At 31.0% G+C, this 27,920-nt stretch overlaps 1 protein-coding gene across 1 annotated transcript in view; it reads left to right on the plus strand.

Moving 5' to 3' along the window:
* LOC143048863 (proto-oncogene tyrosine-protein kinase ROS-like) overlaps positions 1-27,920 on the plus strand; it is an 84,495-nt gene that overhangs the window by 41,485 nt on the left and 15,090 nt on the right. The window contains exons 7-9 of the mRNA XM_076222732.1: positions 3,433-3,514; positions 8,695-8,991; positions 22,814-22,939. Coding sequence (XP_076078847.1) covers positions 3,433-3,514; positions 8,695-8,991; positions 22,814-22,939 — 505 coding nt within the window. The remainder of the gene's footprint in view (positions 1-3,432; positions 3,515-8,694; positions 8,992-22,813; positions 22,940-27,920) is intronic.

Raw genomic sequence — 27,920 nt, forward strand, 5'->3', positions numbered from 1 at the left:
TCTTGCAAATTTGGACATAATGAGCTTTTATAGTCCTAAGAAACCAATATTAACCTCTGTCTGTGACCTCAGTCGATATTAATTCCTTAAATCTATTGGAGCTTAAATCCCAATGGCAAAAGACAATAATTGGCCTTTAAAGAATCTCAAAAGGTGATGGATAAAACCCTAAAAGAAAGCAACAGTACACTATTGGATAACAGTTGTGACAAGTTTACTCTTAATTCATTAAATTCTATTGGTGATTTGCTCAGTTATTTAAGAATTGAATATGCTTCTTTTTGTAACTTTATTGGGTTGTAAAAGTGTTGACCAAAGTACATTTTGTATGAAGCACTTCATTCTTAAAATGAGTCAGGGTCAAAGCTTTTACAACCCTATGAAGTTACAAAAAGAAGCATTCAGTAATCAGAATAACATATTATAATGAAACATACATCTAATTAATGTTATTATTACTTAAGAAATCTGCACAAATTATGTGATAATGAAATAGCAAGTCACTATTCTAGAACTTATTTGACTTATTTCCAACAAACTAATTTAGGAGAAAATGTCATGTAAAAATGGCTGTTTTAAAATACTAATCCTTTCAGTTTAAGGTTATCGTCTTCAATGTAACCCTAGAGTAGTAATATAAAATCTTGATTATTCAGACTTTTACATTTCTACAAATTTATCGTTTAATACTCCTACTGCTTGGTTGAATTCTTGGAAATCGTAGAAATTATTACCAAATGTCATAATTTAAGTACAATCTGATAACAGCCTATGTTATGATACCTAACAAGGCCAATAAAGGACCATTATTAAGGAGAAAGTTGACAGTGTATAGAGATAAGTTGTCAGTTTAAAGAGGTTAATTAGGTTCTGATGTCAATTATTCTGTCAGAAATGACAGAAGCTTAATTGAATGTCCTTTATCAATAGAATAAATAACTAAAAAAATCTTTGATTATTTCATCTTTTTAAAGGTATTACCAAATTTTCTGATTTTAATGTTTTAAGTGCTGCTTTTTTTATTCTCATTACACTTGAAATTCATATATTGAATTTATTTCACGTTTTAGTGAATATTTGTGTTTGCAAAATTCAATGCACCCAAACTTGAAAAGCACTGAAATTGAAAACAATCAATTTTTTTTCTTCAGTTGGATATTGGGTAGAAAACTGTGAAATAAAAAGATGTGTTATGCTTGCCAATGAGACACCTCTCCACTAGAGACCAAAAGATGTAGAAGTCATTCACTCTATGTCACAGTACGGCCTTCAACTATGAGCAAAACCTCTATGGCATAGTTAGCTATAAAAGGCCTAGTCAAGACAAATGTAAAACAATTCAAATGTGGGAACTAACATCATGTTTCTGGGGGTTGGAACCCCCCTTTTTTTTGGCTGATCTTTTGAAGAATGAGATTATCCCAGATGAGCTTAAAATTTCTTCTTAGAAATTTGTTGGCGTTTTTATCCCTTTTGGGATGCAGAGATGCGTGTCTGACTTTTATTTTTGTGATATTTGGAAATAATTGTGCACAGAAAAAAGCAAATCCCAAAACAGATTATAGTAGGACTTGCAAGGTCAATTTTTTTTTAAAGAAAAATAATGAGAGAAAAATCCCTAAAGGGGCAATGAAACCATTTGAAAGTGAAAACTATGGCTTAAAAGAAAACATAATTAAACTATATTTCTTTGTTCTTTGAAAGTACCTTTTAAGAACAAATAAAGAATTAAATGATTATTGTATGTTTTTGTCCAGTGGCAAACATTTCATGCATGATCAGAACGATATATAAAGAGGAAAATAATAAAATACTAGGTAAGAAATCGCCAAAGTGTGAATTGATAATTGAACTGTTTGTAAGGCTGTAATTATGGTTTAAACAGTATAAGTACAAATGTAGATAAGACACAGGTAGGCAGCTGCAGAAACAACAACATTTTCTTGTCTGTATTTATCTGAAAAAATCTACAATCAGTTCTCGTTAGTTGAACAGGTCTGATCATTTTTTTTTTTCATTTTTTTTTTATAATTTTGAAGCAGTTTGATATTCTGATTTTAAGATAAATGGCATGATTTTTGATTTCAGCAGTAACAAAAACTAGTAGATTCTTTTTTACACAGAATTATAAAACAATTAGACAGTTTGCACTGTTACTTAATCATCAGTGATTACCGACTGGAAAAACCTGTGGACTGTCTGTACCTCTCGTGGAATTTATTTTTTGCCCTCAAAACGTGCTACACTTACATTTTTGTGCCATGTTGATGCCTCTAAACATTTTATATTTTATGAATGAACTTTAAATTTACAGCATGGGTTATATCATAGAACAGGATATTATATAACACAAACTTAATTATATAATTAGGAGATTTCTTTGTTTGTCGAAATTTAATCCTGTGCTGTTGTTGATAAAAGTTGATAAAAGCACAGGAGAGGGGCAATCAGTCAACACTATTCCCTTGGCAGGGTGATAAATGTTATCTGTAACTGTTTAATAGACAGATTGTGTTTTTTTACAACAAAAAAGAGGCTCAAAGTTGTTTTAAAAAACTTTAAATTGTTCAGTCAAATATTTAAATGACAAAATTGTATTATAACTGTTGTTGATTTGAGGCTTGACATTTATATATATATGACTGGCTCTTACATAGTCAAATTAGGCCTGGGTTTTTTTTTTGGAGGGGAGGGGTTTGAGATTGAAAGTCACCTTGCAACTTGGTGTCTCATTTAAAAGAACCTGTGCTTTTTATCACAGGTTTATTATAAGAAATAGACCTGTCAAATTAGCTTAAAATAAATCTGGTATTTTAAGACAATGTTTAAAGGTGACCTTGCCACCTAAGTGGGATCTTTCTGGGTTCCCATAATACACCATTTAAAGCTGCGTTTAACAATAGATGGATGGATGGACAATGGAATGATCAAATACCATACTGTGCATTGTTAATTACCAAGAATGCTTGGTTTTTATTACCACTTAGGGTATGGATGATTACAACAAATAAACACTTTTGTTTAATGAATAACAAACCCAACAAATTAGAAACAAAAGGAACATCATCTTTTTATGCCTCACCTACGATAGGGCATTATGTTTTCTGGTCTGTGCGTCCGTTCGTCTGTCTGTCCATCCGTCCATCTGTCCGTCCATCTGTTCGTTCGTCTGTTCGTTCGTCCGTCTGTCCCGCTTCAGGTTAAAGTTTTTGGTCAAGGTAGTTTTTGATAAAGTAGAAGTCCAATCAACTTGAAACTTAGTATACATGTTCCCTTTGATAAGATCATTCTAATTTTAATGCCAAATTAGAGAATTTATTCCAATTTCACGGTCCACTAAACATAGAAAATGATAGTGCGAGTGGGGCATCCGTGTACTGTGGACACATTCTTGTTGTTTATATTTTAAAGATTTGTTTTTTATATTTTCAGTTCCGTATTTCATTGGTCATTACCACAACAGAAGTATTGTACACCAAAGAATCAGAAATAATAACAACTTTACCACATGGAGGTAAGTGCTTAGTGATTGGTCAATCAGAGGGAGTAAGTAACTACTATATACTGTATACAAAATCCATGAGATTGTATCTCGAGAGTGTTTATTATAATCCATTGTACTGCAACAGAAGAACTGCAAACAAAATTTTCTGAAATCGCAACAATACATTATCACATTAATTTTGTTGGGGAGGTTTTTCTTGGAGGGGCTGTTAGGGAATTAAGTTTCAATAGCAGGGCTGTATGAAAAAAAATCTGAAACCATTTAAAACACTTAAAATATTCACATTCACAATGAAGTCTCAGGCTTTCAATGAATTGTTAAGTTGATACAATAAGATATTTGTATTTCTTTATGTAGCATCTTTTTTATGCTCACTTTATCTGACAATCTACTGGAGTGATATGATTTTATCTTATTTAAAAAAAATGAGAATATATGACATATACGTCAATGATGTTGCTTTAAGGAAGGTAGGGATGAATAGATTGTCCAGTGGCGGATCCGGGGGTTGGAACCTCCCCTTTTTTTGGCCGATCAATGCATTTGAATGAGAGCATATAGTTGGAAGCCCCCTTTACTCTGGGTTGGGAACCCCCCTTTTTAAAATGGCTGGATCCGCCACTGTTGTCAAGGGTCTTCCAAATTTTCTGGTGTTGCCCTTGAATGACATTTTAACACTGATACTCCCTCTTGTTAAAAAACTGTAAAAAATCTATAAAGAATAGTCACCATTGTATGTTTATCTAATTATTTATGATATAAACTCTAATATTGCACTTTTACAATTTTGATCATTGAATAAAGACAAATAAATCATGAAATATAGAAAACATAAATCCACTAGTGAATATGTATGTAAATATTGTGATAATGCTTAACAACTTTTAATCATTTTTTGTCACCAACTATCCCCTAATATTTAAATCGGTAGAATTATGCGACCATCTTCTTTACCCTTGAGAATGGTCTATAGTGCTATGAGACTTAAATTTGTACTATCTTAATAATTTTTCTTTCGGTTATTCACTTGGAAATCATTAATATTTGTCCAGGACATAATTTTATCAAAATACTATAGTATGTCTTAGGACCAGATATTTGTGTTAGTAGAGTAGCGTGTCAAAAACCTAAAGATAAGTCAGGATATCCAAGATTGTAGGAGAGGTCTTTGATCTCTGACTTAATTCTCATTTTTCTTGGCTCACACCAAACTGCAAGCTATAAAGGGCCCCAAAACTTATTAGTGTAAAACCATTCAAACGGGAAAACCAACGGTCTAATCAATATAAAAAACTACAACTACTGAACATCAGATTCCTGACTTAGGACAGGTGTAAATAATTTCACCGGATTTTAATGTTTTAATGGTACCAAATCTTCACCCTTATCTGAAACAATAGTGTAACATCACAACATAGAAAGAAAGTTTGAATATCCCTTTAATATCTTTTCCATCTTGTCCTTGATGATTGCTTGTTTGTTTGTTTTTTATTATTTATTTATCATGTATGCTTACACATTTTTTGGCTACTGGATCCCAATTATTGTCACATTGAGCAATCATGTCTGTTTGAGTTGCTCACACTTATTGTTGGCAATATGAGCAAACTTAAGTCAACTGTCATACAAATTGGAGAATTAGATATCTGTAAACCAAGCAACCCCCCTTTTCTTCCTCAAATACATGACAGTTGTTTTCAATCATTCCATTGGTTGACAAAACATAGTCAAGCGTTTGTTTTTTTGCAGTTTTTACAGACTTCCTGGTTTGAATAAACCTTGAAGTTGTTTTTTTTTTATATACAGTTTTTCACTTTGCCAGAAAAAGAAACATGAATTGTAAGAAGAATAAATGATGATAGTTGAATACAATAAGAAGAAAAACCACTTGATATAAATAAACTAGATAACTTCCTTTAAAAAACAAATTAATAAGTACACAAGCCTTGGTATAATTGTCCTCCAATAAGGAAGATGATTGTACTGAAAACAAACTGTGACTCTTTTTAAAAAAATTTTGAAGAATTTTTAAGTTAGTGAGGATACTTTTTATTTTTGTTCTTTCATTAAGGTGGTACCCAACACTTTCACTAAAATTAATTTGGCTCGTTTAATTTTCATAAAATTTGGACAATGTATTTACTTTGACCCTCTAAAAAAATATATAAAAATTTCAAAAATTTTGAACCAACCGTTTTGTCAGAAAAATTACACTGGTTATATAGCAGTTTGACAAAGACCAATTTTGATCATTGAGAAGCTTAACATTTCCTTAACAACACAACGTAATTAAAACGTTTAGCTGACTTCAAAGAGTTATCTCCCTGTAGTGTTAGGTACCACCTTAAGTTTGTCTGTCGTGTCTGAAAAAATATGTAGGTGAACAGAACTTTTAAAACTTAAATAAATTTTATCAATTTCGGCGTTTTTTTTTTGTGGCAGCCCTTTTATTTTATATTAGCAAAGCTTCACTGAGAAAGATGATTAAGACATAGTTTTGTCACTGATAAGGTCATATATTTATTTAAGCCTTATATTTGCTTTAGTGCAATAAGATATATTACTGCACCAACTTTTGGTAACATCCTGTATGAAGGCTAGGTTTGAGTCTTATATTTGCACTAGTGCAATATGCTATATTATTGCATAGCAATATAATATTTCCCACAGAAAGTAACCAAAAGTAAGCCTGCGATAAATTCTGCTATTACACTAGTGCAATAAATCATCAAAATGTATAATGACGTCATCAACGACAAAATCTTAGTTTAAACCAATTTTTACTTTCAAATATTATATTGCTATACAATAAAAGGGTTATTGCATGAATATTGTCCCTCGTAGAACATATATTGCACTCGCAAGCTCGTGCAATATAGAATTCTACTCAGGACAATATTCCCCAATATTCATGCAATAACCCTATATTATTGAATGATATGAGCAAATCAGCCCTACTAAGGATAAATCAGCATCTGCAATACCCATTGAGTCTTGGGTCCAATACACCTTACCTCCAATCTATAACAGAGCCAATGCAGAAACAGCCAGTTAACAACACCGTATTATTGCACCATTTTATTATTGCACCATTTTTTTGTTACATCCTGTACAGAATAAGTTGTTTGTTATTCAATAAAAGTCTGACATGAAGAGTTTCTATCTTTAATAGCACTTGAATTTGCTTGAATCAATTTCATTAGATAGATGCCATGTTTGACGTGATATTTGGTACCATGTTAATACAGCTTTGAATTAATTTGCATTTTGAAGACGAATTTTAATTGACGACGGAGGATATTCATGTCTGTGCTAGCGCCATTAATATCACTAAGAGGCTATGTATGACACTTAAGGATTGGCAGACAATGTTGATAGAAGAAATCAGCTCACGTTAAAATCTTAATTATTATGTAATTTTCAATTAATAAGATTATGTAGTACCAGTAATAAAATATCACTTGCATGTTGATTCTCAGATTATAATTAAAAACAAATATTGCGTGTAGGGGGATATTTGCTCCAATTTCATAGCATATTACATTTATAAGTCTTATATCGTGCAGACTTTTGAGAATATGGTTGAATTCAGACGTCATTACATTTTTTGAATTTTCTTCAATATGGTTTGACTTTTAATATATTTTTTTTTTAGTTATTTTAACATGTTTCAAAATAGTCTGACATTCAAACAGAGAAAACTAGCATAGTCTATGTAAAAAATTTAACATGCTCAGTAAAGTATTTAAGTAATATGCCAAACAGGTGCTCATCAGATTGCATATAAAATTATATCTAAGCATTTGTTTGGAAAACTCAATTATTTTAATTTGTATTCCTGCACTAAACAAGCATTTAAGCATCAAATAGATATAAGAAGATATAGTATGAGTGCCAATGAGACAACTCTCCATCCAAGTCACAATTTATAAAATTAAACCATTATAGGTCAAGATACAATTTGATTATTTCCTGTCTATCTGAGTCTATTCTACAATGAGTTCAGCACTTCCTAGAAATGTTGATTTAAGTAGAAATCAAATAAATTGTTAACAACCTCAAGCCTTAGTAGTGCTTCCTTTGATTTACTGAATTTTAAACATTTTCAGTTTTCATCAAATTTTTTCAAGATATGTTTTCTGATCTGTGTGTCCGTCCGTTCGTTCTTCCATCTGTATGTTTGTCCGTCCGTCCGTCCATCCGTCTGTCCGTCCGTCCGTCAGTTCGTTCATCCCGCTTCAGGTTGAAGTTTTGGGTCAAGGTAGTTTTTGATTGATTTGAAGTCCAATAAACAACACATGTTCTCTTTGATATGATCTTTCTAATTTTAATTTTATTTTTAGAGTTTATACCCAAATTTCAAGGTCCACTGAACATAGAAAATGATAGTGCGAGTGGGGCATCCACACATTCTTGTTTATATAAGTTTAGAGAGCTTTGTGAATACATGTTTTTGTAATTTTATTTTTAATTACTTGTCAAGTGTAAAAATAACCCACAAATTGTAATCTTTATTTGTTTGAATTCTGCATGTTTTATCTAGACAGTTTCATTTTGTATTTTGGTGACTGTAAAAATTTAGGAATGACCTTTATCCTGAAGCTTTTAAGTTCAAATACCCTCTTTTAGCAATCTGATGTGTCTTTAATTTTCCTAAAATTTTCCCATAATTCACCACATCAAATGTTTATTGCAAGTTGTGTCAATTTAAATACAAAAATGTTACCATTATAATGGTCTTCTTGCTTGTTTACTTACTTGCTTAAACATGTTGCCCCTTGGTGGAAGATAGGCCACTAATGATATTTATCCACCTTGTACTGTGTTTTCAGTGGCGGATCCAGCCATTTTAAAAAGGGGGGGTTCCCAACCCAGAGTAAAGGGGAGGTTCCAACTGTATGCTCCCATTCAAATGCATTGATCGGCCAAAAAAACAGGGGGGTTCCAACCCCTGGCCCCCCCCCCTGGATCTGCCACTGGTTTTGCTTTCCTCTCCAGATCATGTCTTATATAGATATAGGAAGATATGGTGTGAGTGCCAATGTGACAACTCTCCATCCAAATAGCAATTTAAATAAAAGTAAACCATTATAGGTCAATGTAAGGCCTTCAACATGGATACCTTGTTGGTATATATTAAAGATATTTATAGCGTGATGATGATTCTCTTTTCTCGTCTTTTATTTCAGCTCCATCTGCTCCAATAATCACAGAAATTTCTGCACCAACATGTTCTGTGATATCGTTGTCATGGAAACCACCAGTGTACACCAATGGGCATCTACTAAGTTACCGATTATACCTGAAACCTATCAACAACAAAGATGTCTATGACACGAGTGTGGAAGTTCCTCCCGATGTCACATCCTGGACCTTCCGTCAGTTAAAATCATCTCAGGAATATATTGTTGCCATGACTGCAAGAAATCAAGATGGTGAAGGACATACAGACAGAGCCAATATGACAACACCAAGTTCAGGCAACTGTAAGTAGTTTGTGATTGGATACTATCTGTAGTCATGGTAACTTCAATTTGAGAGTTGAAAATTATTTTTGTTACTGAAATTTTAGAAATTGTATGTTTTTTTCGGTGTTTCAGTTTGTTGATTTGAAAATTACAAAGCATTGCATGCCCAAATGACAAATGAATCATCTGTATTTGTTTTTAAAGCAACAAATTTGAATGGTTCATTGGTCATTTTACTATGTGACCTCAAGATTGGTTTCCTTTAAAAAGATCTTGATAAATTGATTATGTTGATTCTTGTTACATTAAAACATCAAAATGGAGGATTTTTTTTTTTTTTTTTTTTTACAATATTTGAAAAAGCTGTTATAAATAGAATGAAGCAAATGGAATACATGTATTTGATTTGAAACAGAAGAAATTGCTTCTTTGTAAAATCAATTGAATTTACAATTTACAATGGTTAACTTACTTTCTTTAAACTTTTACAGTTACAGAGTTTAAAATAAAATTGCTAGTTGCTAAAATAAAAGCAGCTGAATCAATGTTACGCATCTTTACAGTTCCACTTGAGTGATTTTAATATTCACAACACCATTTTTTGCCAGAGAGCAATATTCAGCTTAATTTTGGCATTGATCTTCTGCAAGAAAATTGGTTAAGAGCGAAATAAATGCTAGTGTACTCATTATTCTCCTTTGTGTCAATATTTAGCACTATGTAAAAAGAATTCTTGTGTTTTTTTGATGACGTACAGCATGCACAAATCTTAGAATACCAAAGAGTACAACAGCTAGTACATACTAATATTAGTATAGAACATACTACCTACGTATGTACTCTATAACACTTAGTGACAGTAATTGTCTTAGATAATGCTCGTTTACCAATATCTAGGGTTGTTAAGCAATTCTATTAACAATCTCAAGTAATTTGGGGCAGGTGTTACCTGTGAAATAGGTGAAAGACTACATCAGTAGATAAAATGTTTACTATAGTTTTTTGTATGCATTTTGTTTGTTTTAGATTTTGATAAAGACCAAGAAAACGCAAAAACTGCATATGGTATATATTTTTTACCCATTGTACCATAAGAATTTTCATCTTGACTTATTTATTTATTTCTTGGTACAGTGTAACCTGTGTTATCCAACAAGCTTGGGGACCAGGAAAAAATGTCAGATTAAGCATGGGTTTTTTTCTGCAAGGTTAGGCACATATTGGGACCATGAAAATTTGTCGTTAAGGTGGTACCTAACACTACAGGGAGATAACTCTGTAAAGTCAGCTGAACGTTTTAATTACGTTGTGTTGTAAAAGGAAAATTAAGCTTCTCAATGATCAAAATTGGTGTTTGTCAAACTGCTATATAACCAGTGTAATTTTTTTGACAAAACGGTTGGTTCAAAATTTTTGAAATTTTTATATTTTTGTTAAAGGGTCAAAGTAAATACTTTGACAAAATTTTATGAAAATTAAACGAGCCAAATTAATTTTAGTAAAAGTGTTGGGTACCACCTTAAACCAGGATATTGGAATACTCAGGTGTCAGATTAGACAGGTTACACTGTACTTTGTTCAGTGGAATTGTAATGAATGTTTCAAATTGAATTATAAAAATTAAACATTAGGAAAAAACTATTATCGCAACATGGTTCGTTTCCTCCCTAAGTCACACAGCTATCAGCAGATTTCCTTTCTTCCCTATGCATTATGTAAGTTCCATTTGTTGCTGATAAGCTTTGAACAATAATGCGATATTACATAATAAAGCTCTTTCTTAAAATTACAAAGTAACAGTTAAAGAAACGATTACCTTGTAAATTGTCTACTTAAAGTAGAATAGTTAAGATAAATACTACACATCACCAACAGGCTGCACTGATTTATTGATTTTAACCAATTTACAGAATTATCTGAATTTTATGTTTATTACAAGGGAGGTTACTCCTTTAAGCATAAAGTTTTTTTGGGACAAATTCATGCTAATGAAGTTTTATTGTTGGAAAATAAAATATCAGAATATATATAAACTTTTCATTTGTTAATCCACAACTTCTGGAAATATAAAAAAGAAGATAGGGTATGATTGCCAATGAGACAACTATCCACAAAAGACCAAAATGAAACAGACATTAACAACTATAGGTCACAGTACGGCCTTCAATAATGAGCAAAGCCCTATAATAGGCCCCGATAAGACAATGTAAAACAATTCAAACGAGAAAACTAAAGACTGTTAGACAGAATTTTATGAAAGAGAGGCGAAAGATACCAAAGGGACGTTATAAAACTTGTACAAATACTTCTGCAGTAATGGACATGAAGTTTTGCACTCAGCTATTTAATTTTTTATCTGAAAGCAGTGACTTTTGATTAAGCCTAGTGTCATTTGCAGACCACATGTATTCCATGATAGACTCAATTTTAAATAAGAATGAAGCTATTAAAAATGTATAATTTTTGTAAGAAAAAGTCATGAATTATGCAATTTTCTGTTTTACCGTAAATTTCAATCACAAACATATATAATCAGTTGTTGATATCCCAAATCATGTAAAAATGATAAGTAATGTTGTAATTTGTTTACGGAATTACAACATGCAAGTTTGATTTGTCAGAAGACATGTAAAACACCATCAGTGTTTGTTATAAGCCATAACTTATACCAAAAACCAATTTGAACAACTGTCAGCCTTGTAAATTGAAATTTGTTACAATTAATATTATTGAGTTGATTTTTGGCAAGTGTAAATTGAGGGATTAATAGACAGGTTTGAAAATTATCAACAAAAAAAATGGAAATTTACTCAGAACTGAATTACTTTTGAATTATTCAGAGTTATTAATCAGTAGTGTTTGCATAATAGTTATCTATCTGAAGTTTTCCAGAATTATTTTATTTTTTGTTATAACAATTTTATTTTTATATGGTTGTTTCAATATTTGCACACAGACTTTCTGGTAATAATTTCAAACATTTGTATTTATTTAGTAACAAACAGGATTTTCAATATGACTTGAAGGACATTAGACTGATGGCAAAATCAAATAACTTCAAGTGCTAACGGTTTAAGGAATCGGGCAATTATTCTTAAGACTTTTTTTCAAAAAAAGGGAAGAAACCCTCCCCAACCCCCAAAAACACAATCAAATCATAAAAAATTGAATAAATGAATGATTTTTTTTTTTTTTTTTTTTTTGATTGATGATTGCTGGTTGCTTAACATCCAATGGCAAATATTTCATGTATGTACAGGAAGATAGATATGAAAAAAGTCCTTGAAAATCCGTGATTTATATATATACCAACATGATGACACAACTAACTTTGCATGGTAATGCAAATAATGTTATTAGGTTGATTGATTGATTACTTGTTTCTTAATGCAACTTAAGAACATAATGGCAAGATAAAATTAGACAAAAAATAGCTATTAATTTTAGAAACAAGCAGAGAACAGCTATAAGTTGTAGAAAAATTTTGGGATGGGAAACTTCATTATTTAGCACTTTCAGTGAGGACTGATAATTGAAAGATATAGATACCATTATTTAGCACTTTCAGTGAGGACTGATAATTGAAAGATATAGATACCATTCTATTACAGTGGAAAATGTGTTAGTTTTTATCTTTGAAAAACGATTTTTAGCACTTTAAGGAAAGATAAAAAAAAATCTGCTACATACAGGGACATTTATCCCCAAATCAGGTGTGCCAAGTAAGTATATCTTAATGGATACTCTTGACACCTATACACAAAAGGCAATACACAATTTGTCAAAAACTATAAAAGGAAAAAGGAAAAATAAATCCTTAATGGCTTTATTTGTTGTTTTTTTTTTTTTAAATTGAAATGGATATTTTTAAGTACAGATGCTTGTGATGCTTGTCTCTTAATTGATGGGAAAATGGAAGAACCTTTTTTCAGGAATTCAAGATAAAGAATCCATTTAAATCTTCACAATTTTGGAATAGTCTAATGTAAAATTGTCTTGAATTTAGGAATTGAATTCAAGAGTTCATTATATCAAGATGTTGGGAACATACATTGGACTGACAACAGCGTAGGAAAACTTGGTTAACAGATAAAATGTTTTATGCTGTGTGCTACAATCCCAAAACAATAGATTTTCTATAGAATATTTCTATGTTTTTGCTTATTGTAGCCCTATAAGAACAAGGAAAATAAGACTTGTAGAGATTAAATTAAGGCTTCGTTAAGTAATCAAGATGAACTCCTAAAAACGGTCAAGTTGTCTTCAATTGGAACTTCTTCCTGGTTTGACTGCATTGTTAGAATTGTGCCGGTGTTTTAGCCATTTTGGTTTTACCAATAAGAGTATTTGAGACTACAACTGAGTGTTTTCTACGATTTCTCAGACAAAAGTTCTTGAACTTAACTTTATTTGATAGATATATTGGATGGTCACAAGAAGTACTACATAAATAAACAAATATTGGCGAGAAGAGGTCATATCTATATTGGATCAGATATATAATATCGCTACGGAAATCACATCGATGTTGAATTTGGACATTTTAATCTCGTTCTGTTGATCTGTCTTTGATTGGTTGGTATTGATTGAGGTATGAAGTTCACTACATTATCAGTTTATATCTCAAATTTTCTACGAAGTACCGAACTTTTTCTACGAAGTACCGTTATATATGATTGATTGATGCAGCATTAACAGAAGATTTTTGGACAAACTATCATTCTTCATGAGTTATTAATACAAACACGTAATTTGTAAAGAGTTATTATATTTGACGATTTATTTGTATAGCTACAGATTGGATATAGAATATGATACATGGAAAAATAAAAGCAAGCTTGCAAAAGAGTACCATTATTTATTTAGCTTGTTGCTTACATTTATTTAGATCAATATCATCACTTTTATAGCTATTTTTACAGAAATTGTAGACAGATCTATATGTTCAATTTGACTGCATGCAGGCATCATTTTTTTACCATAGTAAACAATGGAAGGAACCAGAACTAAAGAAAGCTAGCTAGGGACTTGGGGATGAGCAACCAAAATTATGGGGAGAGGGTAAAAAAAAAAATCAGATTATGATCAACTTTGAATGTAATAACTGATAAAAAATTACCCTTTTTTTATAATGGGGTGTTGGTATTTTTCAAATAAATATAAATGATTTTCGGATTTCTGGCTAGTTCAGTAAATTCCTCTGTGTATCTTTATTATAAGTTTTAAAATGGTGTAACCTTGAATTATGTTTTAATATTAATGAATCAAGTTTCAAAGGCAGACTTGACAAAAAGGGCAAATTTGATAAAAAGCAGCAAGAAATGATTTTTATTCAGAAAAATAATCAATTATAATTGTCAGTGTAACATTTTTTGTATTCCTCATTAGCCCATAAAAAAAGGGAAAATTAGTGGCATCAATTGGGAGAAAACTGAAAAAGCCCTGATTACCAAACTTAATTCACCATTGAGCCATAGAAATGGAACTAAAGTAATAAGTTTAAAGAACTAAATAAATGTGTGTAATATATTTCTTGTAAGTGAGTTAGTAAAGTAATCAGTGCTGTAATCTAACATTCTGGAATTAGATATTGAATCAATTTCCAAAATAATTGTTCTAGGTTTATGAAAAAAGACCAAATTCAATTATAAATAGATACAAAATGTAATTTAGTGACTTTTAAATTGATTGTTCTTAAATGCATAAAGAAGAGAAATTTGATTATGAATAGATACATTTTTTAAAAATTTAAATTAAACAGTTGTGTAACTTGAGTAAAATGTTACTGCTTTTGACATCTTGATAATTATTCTTATTTACATAAAGCTAATAACAATCTTAATGGAAACTATATTCAATTTTTAGTTGACATGTAAAGTCATTATTTAGTTAGAATAACATATAAACTTTGCATAACAAAATTTATTTCATGTTTTCAAATTGTTTGCAATTTCCATTTACAATAAAAAGAAGTTAAATGAAACTGAAAGTTTGATTTAAGATTTAGAATGATTTTGATGTTGGTAGACAGGAACTATGTTATGGTATGTCTTAAAAGTATGTAGATTAAATTATTATAAAAGTTCATTTCGAATAGAATAAATTTCATGTCAATGTCCTGTTAACTCTCCTTTTATAGATGACAAGAGATTGCGAATAAAAGGATATTGAAGCATTAACCGAAAAACCTAAAGACAATTAGAGGTCAATCAACAGTCATAAAAACATTAAGTCTCTGTAACATTATGTGTCAAAGACTCATGCTAGGGTTTTGAAAGACACCACATCTTCCTACATCTACACAGCTACTTTTGCATAGGTACTATTTCTGTACTAAAAATTTGTAGTACTGGAAATCTACTTTTAATATTCAGTACTATTTTGTTACTCTAAGATTATTGTAATATTTAGGTACCTGTATTTTACAGTACTGTATTTGTACTTGAAATTTAGGTACTATAGATTTTTGGTTACTACCGTTACATTTTCAGCATTTTGAAAGTTTTTCTATTTCAAATCTCTTAAAGTTATGATTTTCAAACATGGAATATTGTATTATTTCTGTACCAAAATATTTAGTACAAATCAAGTACTGAAAAATACAAGTACCTAAATATTACAATAGTTTTAAAGTAAAGAAATAGTACTAAATATTAAAAGTAAATTGCCAGTACTGCATTTTTTTAGTACAGAAATAGTACCTATGCAAAATTAGCTGTGTATGTAATTAAAAAAAAATGGACAACTTTACACTTCATGTGAAAAACATCAGATTAAAAAAAAAGATGATCAAGGGGTTCAGCCTCCTGGATCAACCTATGTATGTTGAAGTATTTTGAAACAGTCAGGTCATGTGACGAACATGTTATTCCAAAAACAGTTTTAATGCTTATTGTTTCTTTTCATAATTCAAAGTTCTTTTTTCTTCTTCATTGGCTGATTGTTTGAGTTGAGAATTCTGTGTCTGAATTTTTTTTTAATCTTTGTTTGATATATTCATAAATAATGTAATGCTGGGAGCCTCTTGATAATTGGAGACTTTTATCCTATTTAATAGTGTGTCATTGGAGCCTCTATTTAATTCAGAATTTCAGTCTGATCTTTATCAATCTTGTGTTTTTATAGTGCATTACCTCCTGTTAATCTATAAGCTTGTCAGATGTTTATCAGATCTGTGTTACTGCACTTTTGTCATTGATATGTAAGTGATAGCCAATGAGGAAGGAGATCAACCAGATTTATATGTGATCAAATTTCTCTTTGACTTAAAAATGCTTTAGATTAAATAAAGTTGAAAAAAACGTTTTTGAAAATGTGGAAAAATGAAGAGGATTTGTAGAGATTTATGGGTAAAAATGTTAGTTACTTCTTAATCTTAGGTCAGAAAAATGGAATTTTAAGGTAGAGAAATTCAGGAAATGCCTGGTGGTGCATAGTTTAAATGAGCATTAAATATTTTCATGTTTTCCCCAAAAAAGGGTAGTAGTCATGTATAAAGAACACAAAATATAAGTAATCCAAATATAATATATTTGCATGCTGAAATGGATTTCTTGTTGGATTTTAAATGAAAAAGTGCAAATATGCACATTTCAAAAAGTTTTTTTTCTGTGGTACCTTTAGTTTTTTTTACATACCTAACTTGGAAAGTCAAATTGAAAAAATTTGGAATAATGGTATAGAAAAAAAAATCATCTTAAAATTTGTTTTTATCTTGGAATTAACACATGTAACTTTGAACTTAAACAAAACAAGGTTAATTACCTCCCTTTGGTGAACACCATGGAGAGCAATAGATCATTTACCATTCAAACATATGGAGTCCATCATGACATCTGGTATAAGAAAAACATAGAAATTAATATGTTTTGACTTTACTGACACTTGTTCATATGTACTGAGAAATTATAATGTACATTTTAGTAGGTTATAAAATGAACCTACTTGTGAGGTGTAATTGCTTCATAATATACAACAGCTCCCCCCTCTTATCATGTGCTTTGTCCCCTTTTTGCAAAAAATATGTTTTTTCTAACCATTTTTCAATGGACCACTTGCCAACAGATTTGATAATTAAGTAAAAAGGGAACTCATACCAAGGGGGCCTATCCAGCATGGTCAAAAGAAAAAAAAGCAGTCCACAAAACATGACACAGAAAAACAAAGGATTGAGTACCACACACCTAAACCACTCATAAAACTTTAAACACACCACTAAAGAAGTTGATTTTAAAGAAACATGTTTTTTGGATTGCTGTTATTGAAATTTCATTGAAATGTCTTTTTTTTTACATCCAAAACTTTGAAATCTTTTTCTGTTTAAACTTTATCATCTGATTGCCTGCTTGCCTACAGTAACCTTGCCTCTGCTTAACAGTTGTCAACTACAAAAAACTAGAGAATTGTATTTGACAGATGGCTGATTTAATGGCCTCCTGGCATATCATGCCATCTTCAGCCTGGCAGTTCTTATTTCTCAGGTTGAAAAAAAAATCACAAAATTTGTTTAACTTTCAAACTAAAACTGTGAACACTGACAGCACATTGTTTTGACTCATATTTTTAACTAATATTACAATTTCTTTGTTTGAGGACAAATTTTTTGTCATTTAATGACTTTGACTTATAGAAAAGTTTAACACACATTATATAATAAACAGTATGCATTCAAATTATCCTAAATTGCCCTGTCTGTGAATAAAATTATATTTTGGCTGGTTACAAATTGAAAACCACTTCATCAAAAACACATGTTTTACCAATGTTTTAGTAGTAAACATTTTTGTCATACACAAAAAGATGTAAAAGTGACCCAGATCATGGAGTTAGGTTTCTTTTTCCCACGGATGGTTATTGCTCTATCAGACCAAGAGGAAAAACATGTGTCACTGGGAAGAGAGGTAAACAAACTTCAAACACGCCCCTCCTGCTAGCAGACTAAGTATTATATAATTATTCTGCTCCTATATTGTCAACATTTAGGTAACTAAGTTCAATGGAGTTTATATTTTATTGGTTATTACTGTGGTTTAATTTTAAAGTGTGCCTGCTGGAAGTTGTAAATGTTGTTCCTATCTTTTGTTTTTGATAAAAGTTCATCTTTAATAGGCAGATTTTGATTAAACTTTAGGGTCACACCAAATTTCTTAATTACCTATAATAGTAGGTTTTAGATTTAATAGAAAAAAATGTTTTGTTCATGAAAAACAGATTTTTATTTTTTAGTGGGAAAAAATTCTTGTTTTCTTTTCATAAGTTAGCTAATTTCTAATAAGTATTATGGCATTTATTTAATAAATGGGGTGCAATTAAGCTGAGTATGGCAAATTTATGATTTTACAGGTTGCTAATTGTATACCAAATGAATACATCAATAATTTTGTATTTCATAAAAATTTCATTTGCACTAAAACTTCAAAAACAGTAGAATAAACCCATTTAGGTAGTGCTTCAAAGAAATTGTCTCCCTTTCATGTAATGCTTCATCAAAGAAGTTGTCTCCCTTTCAGGTAGTGCTTCAAAGAAGTTGTTGTCTCCCTTTGAAAGAACTTTGATAAAATTTTATCTTTTGTAGGTGAATTTACAGTTCAAAAAGTGTTTGTATTTTTTACTGAGTTCTGACTGATGTGCAGATATTAAGTTAAACTAAAATGCATAAAAAAACATAGTTTCTTTGAATCCTAGATGGTTTAAAGCAAATGAATAATTAATCTGTTTTATTTTGTTTTATAATTTAAAAAATAAGTACTTTGAGGGTGTAGATTTTTGTTATGGACGACCATCTTGTTTCTTTTTTGTTTTTTAAACCGGTTCACTGAAGCCACCAGAGGATTTTCCATGGCTATAAATTATTTGATATCAAAACTTGCCATATGTCTCAGATGTAATGGTTTATTTAATGGAATGTCAGAATAGGAAATAAGTTATCAGATAAAAATCAAGTAGAGAAAAGAAGACTTCTAATCATATTGACAATTTTTTGAGTGTAATTTGTAGAAGTTGCTTTAATAATAATACATCCCTCCCCTATTTGGTCTTCAGTGAAAATATGTCATAGTTTTACTGGATGGTGGACTGGACAATAACCAGTAGACCCATGGACTGAACTCTTAAAAGCATTTTAATTATGTTTTTCTTTCAAATTCATAATCTTTATTCTTTAAAATGTGGAAATTTTATATCTTCTCTCAATTATGAAGTGATAAAGTAGAGCTATAAATCTGTCAGAGCAGGCTGATTAAAAGACTGATAATATTAGTTAACAAACAGATGTTTTAAAACAATTGAGTGTGTAAGTACAACACAGGAGAGGTTATGTTATGTATTAGACACACCTTTGAGTGTGTAGTACATCACAGGAGAGGTTATGTTATGTATTAGACACACCTTTGAGTGTGTAGTACAACACAGGAGAGGTTATGTTATGTATTAGACACACCTTTGAGTGTGTAGTACAACACAGGAGAGGTTATGTTATGTATTAGACACACCTTTGAGTGTGAAGTACATCACAGGAGAGGTTATGTTATGTATTAGACACATCTTTGAGTGTGAAGTACAACACAGGAGAGGTTATGTTATGTATTAGATACACCTTTGAGGGTGTAGTACAACACAGGAGAGGTTATGTTATGTATTAGACACACCTTTGAGGGTGTAGTACAACACAGGAGAGGTTATGTTATGTATTAGACACACCTTTGAAGGTGTAGTACAACACAGGAGAGGTTATGTTATGTATTAGACACACCTTTGAGTGTGAAGTACATCACAGGAGAGGTTATGTTATGTATTAGACACACCTTTGAGTGTGAAGTACATCACAGGAGAGGTTATGTTATGTATTAGACACACCTTTGAGTGTGAAGTACATCACAGGAGAGGTTATGTTATGTATTAGACACACCTTTGAGTGTGAAGTACATCACAGGAGAGGTTATGTTATGTATTAGACACACCTTTGAGTATGAAGTACATCACAGGAGAGGTTATGTTATGTATTAGACACACCTTTGAGGGTGTTTATCTGAATGATTGTATCTTATCATTTGTCAATGCATAATGATAGTTTTCAATAGTTTAGGAGAGGGGGGGGGGGGGGTCTCAGCAATTTGACCATGTTATTGAAATGCATGACAATTGCAGTGCAAGATCTAGTAGTTTTTATAACTGGTGACTCACTGTTTGTTTATGAGGGGGCACTGCTCCAGTAATGCTTCAGTCATTCCCTAAATAATCAACCAAATTTTTCCAACAAAAGGGGGTAGGGCATACCTCTTGTCCCCCCCCCCCCCAACCACCCCTAGATTAATTTTATTTGGACCAAGTTTACTTGGTGAAAGATATCTTTGACCAATTTTACTTAGATTATAGTGACAACCATAGGCAGAAGCAGCTCAGAAGCAGATGGTTTCAAAATCTGATCAATCTCCGTCTTTTACAGTAATACTAGAACACACCCGCGAAATCGCGGGCATTCAGAGCGTAGTTTAAAGTATCAGTATGTAAAGTGTTGTTGGAAGAATTTTGTTGAATACAGAATGACTGGAGAATTTCAGCAAAAGTATCATAAGTCATAGGTTATTGGGGACAGGAAAATGTTTTTTTTTACCCTCCACCTTTATTTCCAAAGTTCCCAATTTTTGGTTTTCTATCAATTTCAATATGAACATACATTTAGTATGTTATGAACATTTATTTAAGTAAGGAGCCTGTAATTCAGTGGTTGTCGTTTGTTTATGTGTTACATATTTGTTTTTCGTTCATTTTTTGTACATAAATAAGGCCGCTAGTTTTCTCGTTTGCATTGTTTTACATTGTCATTTCGGGGCCTTTTGAAGCTGTGTATGCGGTATGGGCTTTGCTCTTTGTTGAAGGCCGTACGGTAACCTATAATTGTTAATTTCTGTGTCATTTTGGTCTCTTGTGGAGAGTTGTCTCAACATGGCAATCATACCACATCTTCTTTTTTTTTGTAATCAATGAATTTTGTAAAAGATTTAATGACTGGAGAATTTCAGAAAAAGTATCAAAAGTTCACATGAATAATTTTAGCGCTTATCTGTATATTATGAACATTCATTACTATATAAATAAAGCGTATTTACTTTCAATTCTAAGTTTACTAATCGATCCATGGTGATCATTGATATAGTATACAGACCCTCTCTATTTAATAAACTCTGTGACTGCCGTGGATAGTAAACTTGAAAATGATAGCAGATAAAATTCTGAAAATACACTTTATTCGTAGTATATGTATGTTCAAAGTATACAGAAAAACGCAAACCGGAAGTCTAATCTGACTTAAAATTTCGTACAATGACGGGACAATACCCGGACGCCTTTTTTCTCGTTTTTCTCCTAAAATAACTCAATCTGAATAATCATATGAATGGATGACAAATGCGACTATGCACTGTACCTATAGGACACAGAGGCGTGTTGATTAATTTATTGTGGAAAGAAGAGAAGCGACACCAAAAATGAGGTCTTCTCGTTTAATAGTATAGATATGACAGATTGCCTAAATTTTAATTGCTTTTATTCAATATGAAAAAGACACTCACTTTCACTGCCATTGAGGTTATTTAATTTTTTTTTAACTCTTCTTTAAAAAGGTATTAAAAAGATGTTATTAAAAGTGCTTCGACATCAGTTAACAAGCACTTTACTTTTAATATGATTGAATTTATATCAATATCAAAAACAGCTTAATTCATTGCTATTACCATTTTGAATAGAATGTTACAGTAGACACTTTGCAAAGATTTTCAAAATGTGAATAGAATTTTCATTTTAATTGAAATGAAATAACATTGAAAATATTTTACATAGCTTTAAAAAATATGTAGAGTTATCTCCCATGTTTATAGTGCCTTGCATACAAAATTGCTTGAACAAATTATTGATCAAAAGAAATCTAAGATAGATTATACATAGACATTCAGAATTAAGTAGATAATTAATGGAAGAATGAAATAATAAAGAAATTACAAACATTATTGATAAAATTAAACATTTCTTTAACAATTTTATGCAAACAGATATTAGTTTTAATTGAAGTGTATGAAATAGCTTGTATTTGAAAAAGCAGAGTGCAAGCTGTATATATGAGGGGGGTTGGAAGGGTCCTGATCCCGAAAACATGAAATTCCGAGGTCCCGAATTTAAAGACATTTAAATCATGACATCCTTAAATTTGAAGAAAAAAAAAACGAATTTCCGAATCCTGAAAGGATGAATCCCAAAACCCAGAGCTTAAAAACACACGATCCCAGAGTCCCGATAAAGGTCCCCCCTCATATATAGCTAGTAAAGGTTGTTAAAAACTCCCATCATTATTTAGGAATCTTATTCCTCATCAGTGAATGTTTTTTTTATTAACCTTGATTTTACATACTAGGTGGATTGATTGTTGGTGTTGGTGTTCTCAATAAACATCACTTTTAGCTCTATTACTGGTAGCTATACTGTGGCTGTCAGTCTTCATTGGTGTAGGTAGCTATACTGTGGCTGTCAGTCTTCATTGGTGTAGGTAGCTATACTGTGACTGTCAGTCTTCATTGGTGTAGGTAGCTATACTGTGGCTGTCAGTCTTCATTGGTGTAGGTAGCAGGAATTCCCAGTGAGAACCACCAAACTTGGCAGGAAAACTGACAGTCAATTAAGATTAGATTTGGAATCCCCCTCTCACATGGGGTTTGAATTTGCAACCTCAGTGTCGAGCAGCTAATAAAACAGAAATTGAACTTCTTAAACTTCTCAACCACAGCTAGAGGCTTCACGTTCATTTAACTTAATTATTTAAATTGAAATTCTATTTATTTTCTATTTTTAGTGTTGAAAAATGATGTGTTCTTAGTTATTGCTGAAGACAACAAAGTTATAAAGCAGGACATGACTGAGTTTTTCTCCAGTCCACAGACCATACATAAAAGACTTAACGCCTCTGATCTTATAAAAGGTATGTTAAGTAAAACCTCATTTCACCAAACCAAGGTAGATAGTTAACCATTTCTCTATCTTAACCTTAGATTAAGTATGAACATAAAGAAATCATTCGTGGAACAAATACAACACTATCCTAAACTTATGATTTGAGCACACAATCTAGGATATTCTACCGGCAACAAAAACCTTGTCATGTCCTAGAGGCATGTTCTAAAATGTTGAGTGGAGTAGAGCCATGGAGAGAAAACATGGAGTTAGGAAATGCACTCCAGCACTCTGTTCCAAACACTCCACTACACTCAGCCTTTTAGAACATGCCCTTCCTAGAACCAGCTTTCAGTACTAATGATGCAATAGGTAATATAAATCAAAATGTGCAGTACACAATTGCAAATACATTGTAATGCAATAGCTTTGGAACAGCTGACAACATCTGCTGTACATAGAAAACGAATTGATTTTAATAGCAATTGTATCTGCAGTAGTGGAAGCTGGTTATAGGGCATGGTAATATAAATCTTGAAAACTTATATCAAATTGTACTTATGAACTTTTGTGTATAGATGTCTTAATAAAGATCTTTAATTCTTTATGATTTTCAGGATTTAAAAAAAAATCAGATTTAGATGTTTCAGCTTAAACTGTAGATCTAAGAAGGTAAATTTTATTTACCACAGAATTTTTTTGGTATAGTACTGTGAAGACACTCAGAATTTTCATGATATCTTTTGCCTAGTTTATGTAAAGGTCTGTAATTTGACATGAGAAATGTTGAAGTCGATTTTGGTTTTGTGTCCAAACTAGAAGAAGCAAAAACAAGGATTGAGGGGTTTTAAATAAGTGGGAATTTGATTTATTTGAAGAATGTCGACATAAGGGGGAAAATGATGGTCTCAAATGGATTAAATGACGACACACAATCTTCAATATTTACATCATTTAAAATAGAAACAAAGAGAACCATCTAAATGTTTTCATCTTTTAAGAAGATAATCAATTTTCAAAGGGTATTTTCTAATTGAATGAACATGCCATACTATTTATGAGATTTAAGAGTACCCAAATGGATTGCCATTTTATATTTTTGCTTTCTAATTACAGGATTTTTTCTGTAAAACTATTTTCAGTGGATGGCATGGGATATCATTTTATTTTAACAAATAAACAGTCTTGAAAGAAAGGCTTTGTTAATCTCTTGTTTAGTTGACATTGTCATTTGATTATTAAAGTTTTGAACATTTTTCAATTTTTATAAAGACATCTTTAAAAGGGTATTAAAGAGGGGCGGCAACATGATGGTATTAAAAGAGAAAAAACTTAAGGTATTAATTGGAGAGGGGCAAACATTGATACAGAGGACATTTGCTTACTTTTCACGTCGTACTTTTACGACAACACTGCGTCCCCCTAGCATTGCGCAGATGCCTTAGTGAAGTGTAAAAAGATGGAAAGATGAAAGGAAAGAAAAGGGAGTAAGAAAGGAGAAAACTGTAAAAGTTTAATGCAGAAAAAAAAAGACTTAAAAATTTAGGATTCTTTCAATAGATAACTTTTTCAGTTCAAGTTTTACTAGAAATTTAAGCACCAATTTCTGCCAGTCCTGTCTCAAACTGAAAAGATTTCATCTTGTTAATTTGAAAAATAATATTTTAGCATAATGTTTTTTTTAGACATTTTTTTTTTGTCTGTTTTCATGAATTCCTTATCTAATTGCCTTAAAAAATAAAAACAAAAAAATAACAAAAGAAGGTTGTTTTCTTTTAAATTTGAGTACACTGAGTTAAGTTACTACTTACAAAAAAAAGTGAAAAATATAAGCAATAGTTAGCCTGGTAGGGAAGCATATAAACTGATTATTTTCTCTGAAGTCTTGCTGAAATAAAGGTCATGGGCTAGTAAGCTAGGCAATAAACTTAATTACTAAAGAAAAAAATCTAGCTATGTAATTGTCTTTTTAGTGTGAAACCTCATTATTTTTGAAAGATTCAAACTGGGAAACTTTCCATTATATAATGTATGTACGAGGTGCAAAAAGCTATTTGTTAATATTAAATGGCACTGCTATAAAAGAAAGTATTTACAGACTTTTGTGTCATTCTTTAGCATGTTTAGTGATATTATTGGAAATGTATCAGAATATCAGATATTCCCCAAAGAATAAATCTGAGTGAACCAGACTATAGAGTTTGAACAGATAAACGTGTTATAATGTCGACAAATTACTTCTTGATTTGAACATTTATGGGTGAAATAATTTCACTTAAGTTGTTTAATAAATATACATCAAAATTACTAAAGAGACATGCACCAGTTCAAAAGTATATTTTAACCAAAATAAAAACATTTAGATTTAAAAACAACAAAAAACTATCAAAGATACCATATATAGAAATAAGAAGATGTGGTATGAGACCACATGAGGCCAATTAGACAACTGTTGATATATGCATTCAAGTCACAATGTGTCAAAGTACGGCATTCATCAAGGTGCCTTAATGGCTCACACCAAACAAGGACTCTAAATTCCCATTTTTTTGTCATATACATCTTAGGTAATAAAAAAGCTTTCGACTTTGAGTAAGAAGATGTGGTATGAGTGCCAATGATACAACTCTCCATCCAAGTCACAATTTGTAAAAGTTAACCATTATAGCTCTAAGTAAGATCTTCAACAAGGATCGAGCCTTTGCTCACACAAAACAGCAAGCTACAAATGGCCCCAAAATATGATTAGTGTAAAACCATTCAAACTGGAACATGTTTTGGGCAGTATATAAACTACCTTTTGACTCATCTGTGACCTTGACCTATAACTCCTGACCATATTACAAAACATAATTTTAAAGGCTTCAAATTCCATCTTGAAAATCTACATTTTTTTTTCAAACTTAAGCCAAATTATATTTTGGACTGTTTGTTTGCATTACCATACATTGGTGTTAAAATTATTTGACCTTCTACTCACCTTGACTGTTGACCTTTAACTAGAATAATTAAATTAAGTTGATATTGATTTTCAATTTTGATTTGCTATAAAAAAAATGTTTTTCTAATCTAGGACAGGTTAAAAACCAAGGTCACCTATGTATGGAAACAATGCAACTTTTAAAATAACAAGATAAAACAATTCTTTCATAATATTATTTCTAATCTTAGCTGAGGCTAGTATATTTTTCTGGAATTTCTGATTTTTTTCTGTCAACATGGCACTGAACAGAAGAATAATATCACGATTGCTTCATAATTACAAACATGTACAATATTTTTACAGAACGTCTGCAAAACATGTTTGAATAAAGGTCACACATCCATAATCTAGTTCTTGTTGTTCAAAGGAATTATATTTCCTTTGCATCATTTCACAAGACAATCTATGAAACTGACATTAGTAAAATATTCTTTAAAAAGAATTGGCAGGAAGATGTAATTCTATGACATTGTTAAAGATAATAATCTGTATGTATGTTTCTTAAGAGGCTGATGCTGTTTTCGCAGCAGGAATAACGGACAGTGATATTCAATATATGATTAGTTTGTCACATTGAATTTTCCCACTATCATATGTCTCCATTGTTTTGGTTAAAGTGAAGATATTTAAGGTCTTTCCTCGATTTCTCTAGACAATTGTTAATTTTCTTGGTCATTGTACTTTGAAAGACTGGTCAAATTCATCTAAGTCGTTAAAAAATAACATTTTCTGAATATGTCGGTTATCTATCTAGATATTGAGTTTAGATAATGCACATTTTCTGCTTTAATACAAAACTTGAAGACAATGTGTAAGAAATAGGTGAATATAGAAATTTACCATTTTAGGAAAAAAAATCCAGTTTCTATCGGTATAAAATAAAAGGAAGCAAAGAAGGATGGCTGGCGCCACAAAGTTTTAAGATCCCAAAATTATTTTAGAAGTAAACCAATTTTCTGCTTTCCGGTGATATGATACAAAAGAAATCAAAATATTGGAAATAATTGTGTCTGCAGCCATTTGTAAAATGACTGCAAGAAAGTTCTGTGCCTAAAATATCATGGAAGTGGTACTGTGGCAATATGCCTAAAATATTATGATAGCAGTGGCGAGTCTTCATGCGAATTGTTTTAAAAAGGCGATTCTTAAATAAATGCCATTTTTTAATTAAAAAAAAAAAGCTACAGCACCATGTGTATTTTCGGGATTTATTTACACTCAAAGGTATTGAAAATTCAGGATTCAGTATTTTTTCAACAGACATTTATTAATTAAATGCATATTGAGTCAAAAAATGGTTCCATATTGTCTCCTATGTAAATATTTATCTAAATTTTGAACATGCTTCAGTGTCTAATTATTTTAACTCAAATTATTAAAAACATATGGAATAATGTTTCTGCATTTCTTTTGTTAAATTGAAACGTTATAATAAAGATAAAATTTTGATGAATTGAAAATATTGACTGATATTTGATGAAAAGTTTGAAATTGAATACACATGTTTATGTAAAAATGACAAAAGGTTTTGAAATATTAAATTAAATATTTGATGAAAAGCTGTTTTGTTTTTAGCCACAAGCTATGTAATTGTGTATCATTGGATCATTAATTAAAAAGTTTCTCTTAACAGATATTGTATTTCGTGTGTTTTATGACTTAAGGGAATAAATAATATATTTGAAATTATTGTCAAAAGCAGCAGATTGCAGCTGTTTTGATTTATAATATTTCTGAATAACTCTTTGAAATTTGGCCTTGAAATGTTGGCCTTTGTAATTGGAAGTTTATCTTCCCATAAGTCTACTCTATTAGAAATGTATGTCCAATTTTGGTTTTCCCTTTATATTAATCAGCTTCATATTTACATGACTGGTCAAATACAGATTTAGGGGAGGGGCAGCTTCATAAATGATAAGTTGTAAAACTTTGAACTTTTGGAAAAACTAAGGATTTTCTTTTCCCAGGCAGAGATTACCTTAGCCGTATTTGGCACAACTTTTTGGAATTTTGTATCCTCAATGCT

The sequence above is a fragment of the Mytilus galloprovincialis genome, chromosome 10 (assembly GCF_965363235.1).
Source record: "Mytilus galloprovincialis chromosome 10, xbMytGall1.hap1.1, whole genome shotgun sequence".
NCBI classification, from domain to species: domain Eukaryota; kingdom Metazoa; phylum Mollusca; class Bivalvia; order Mytilida; family Mytilidae; genus Mytilus; species Mytilus galloprovincialis.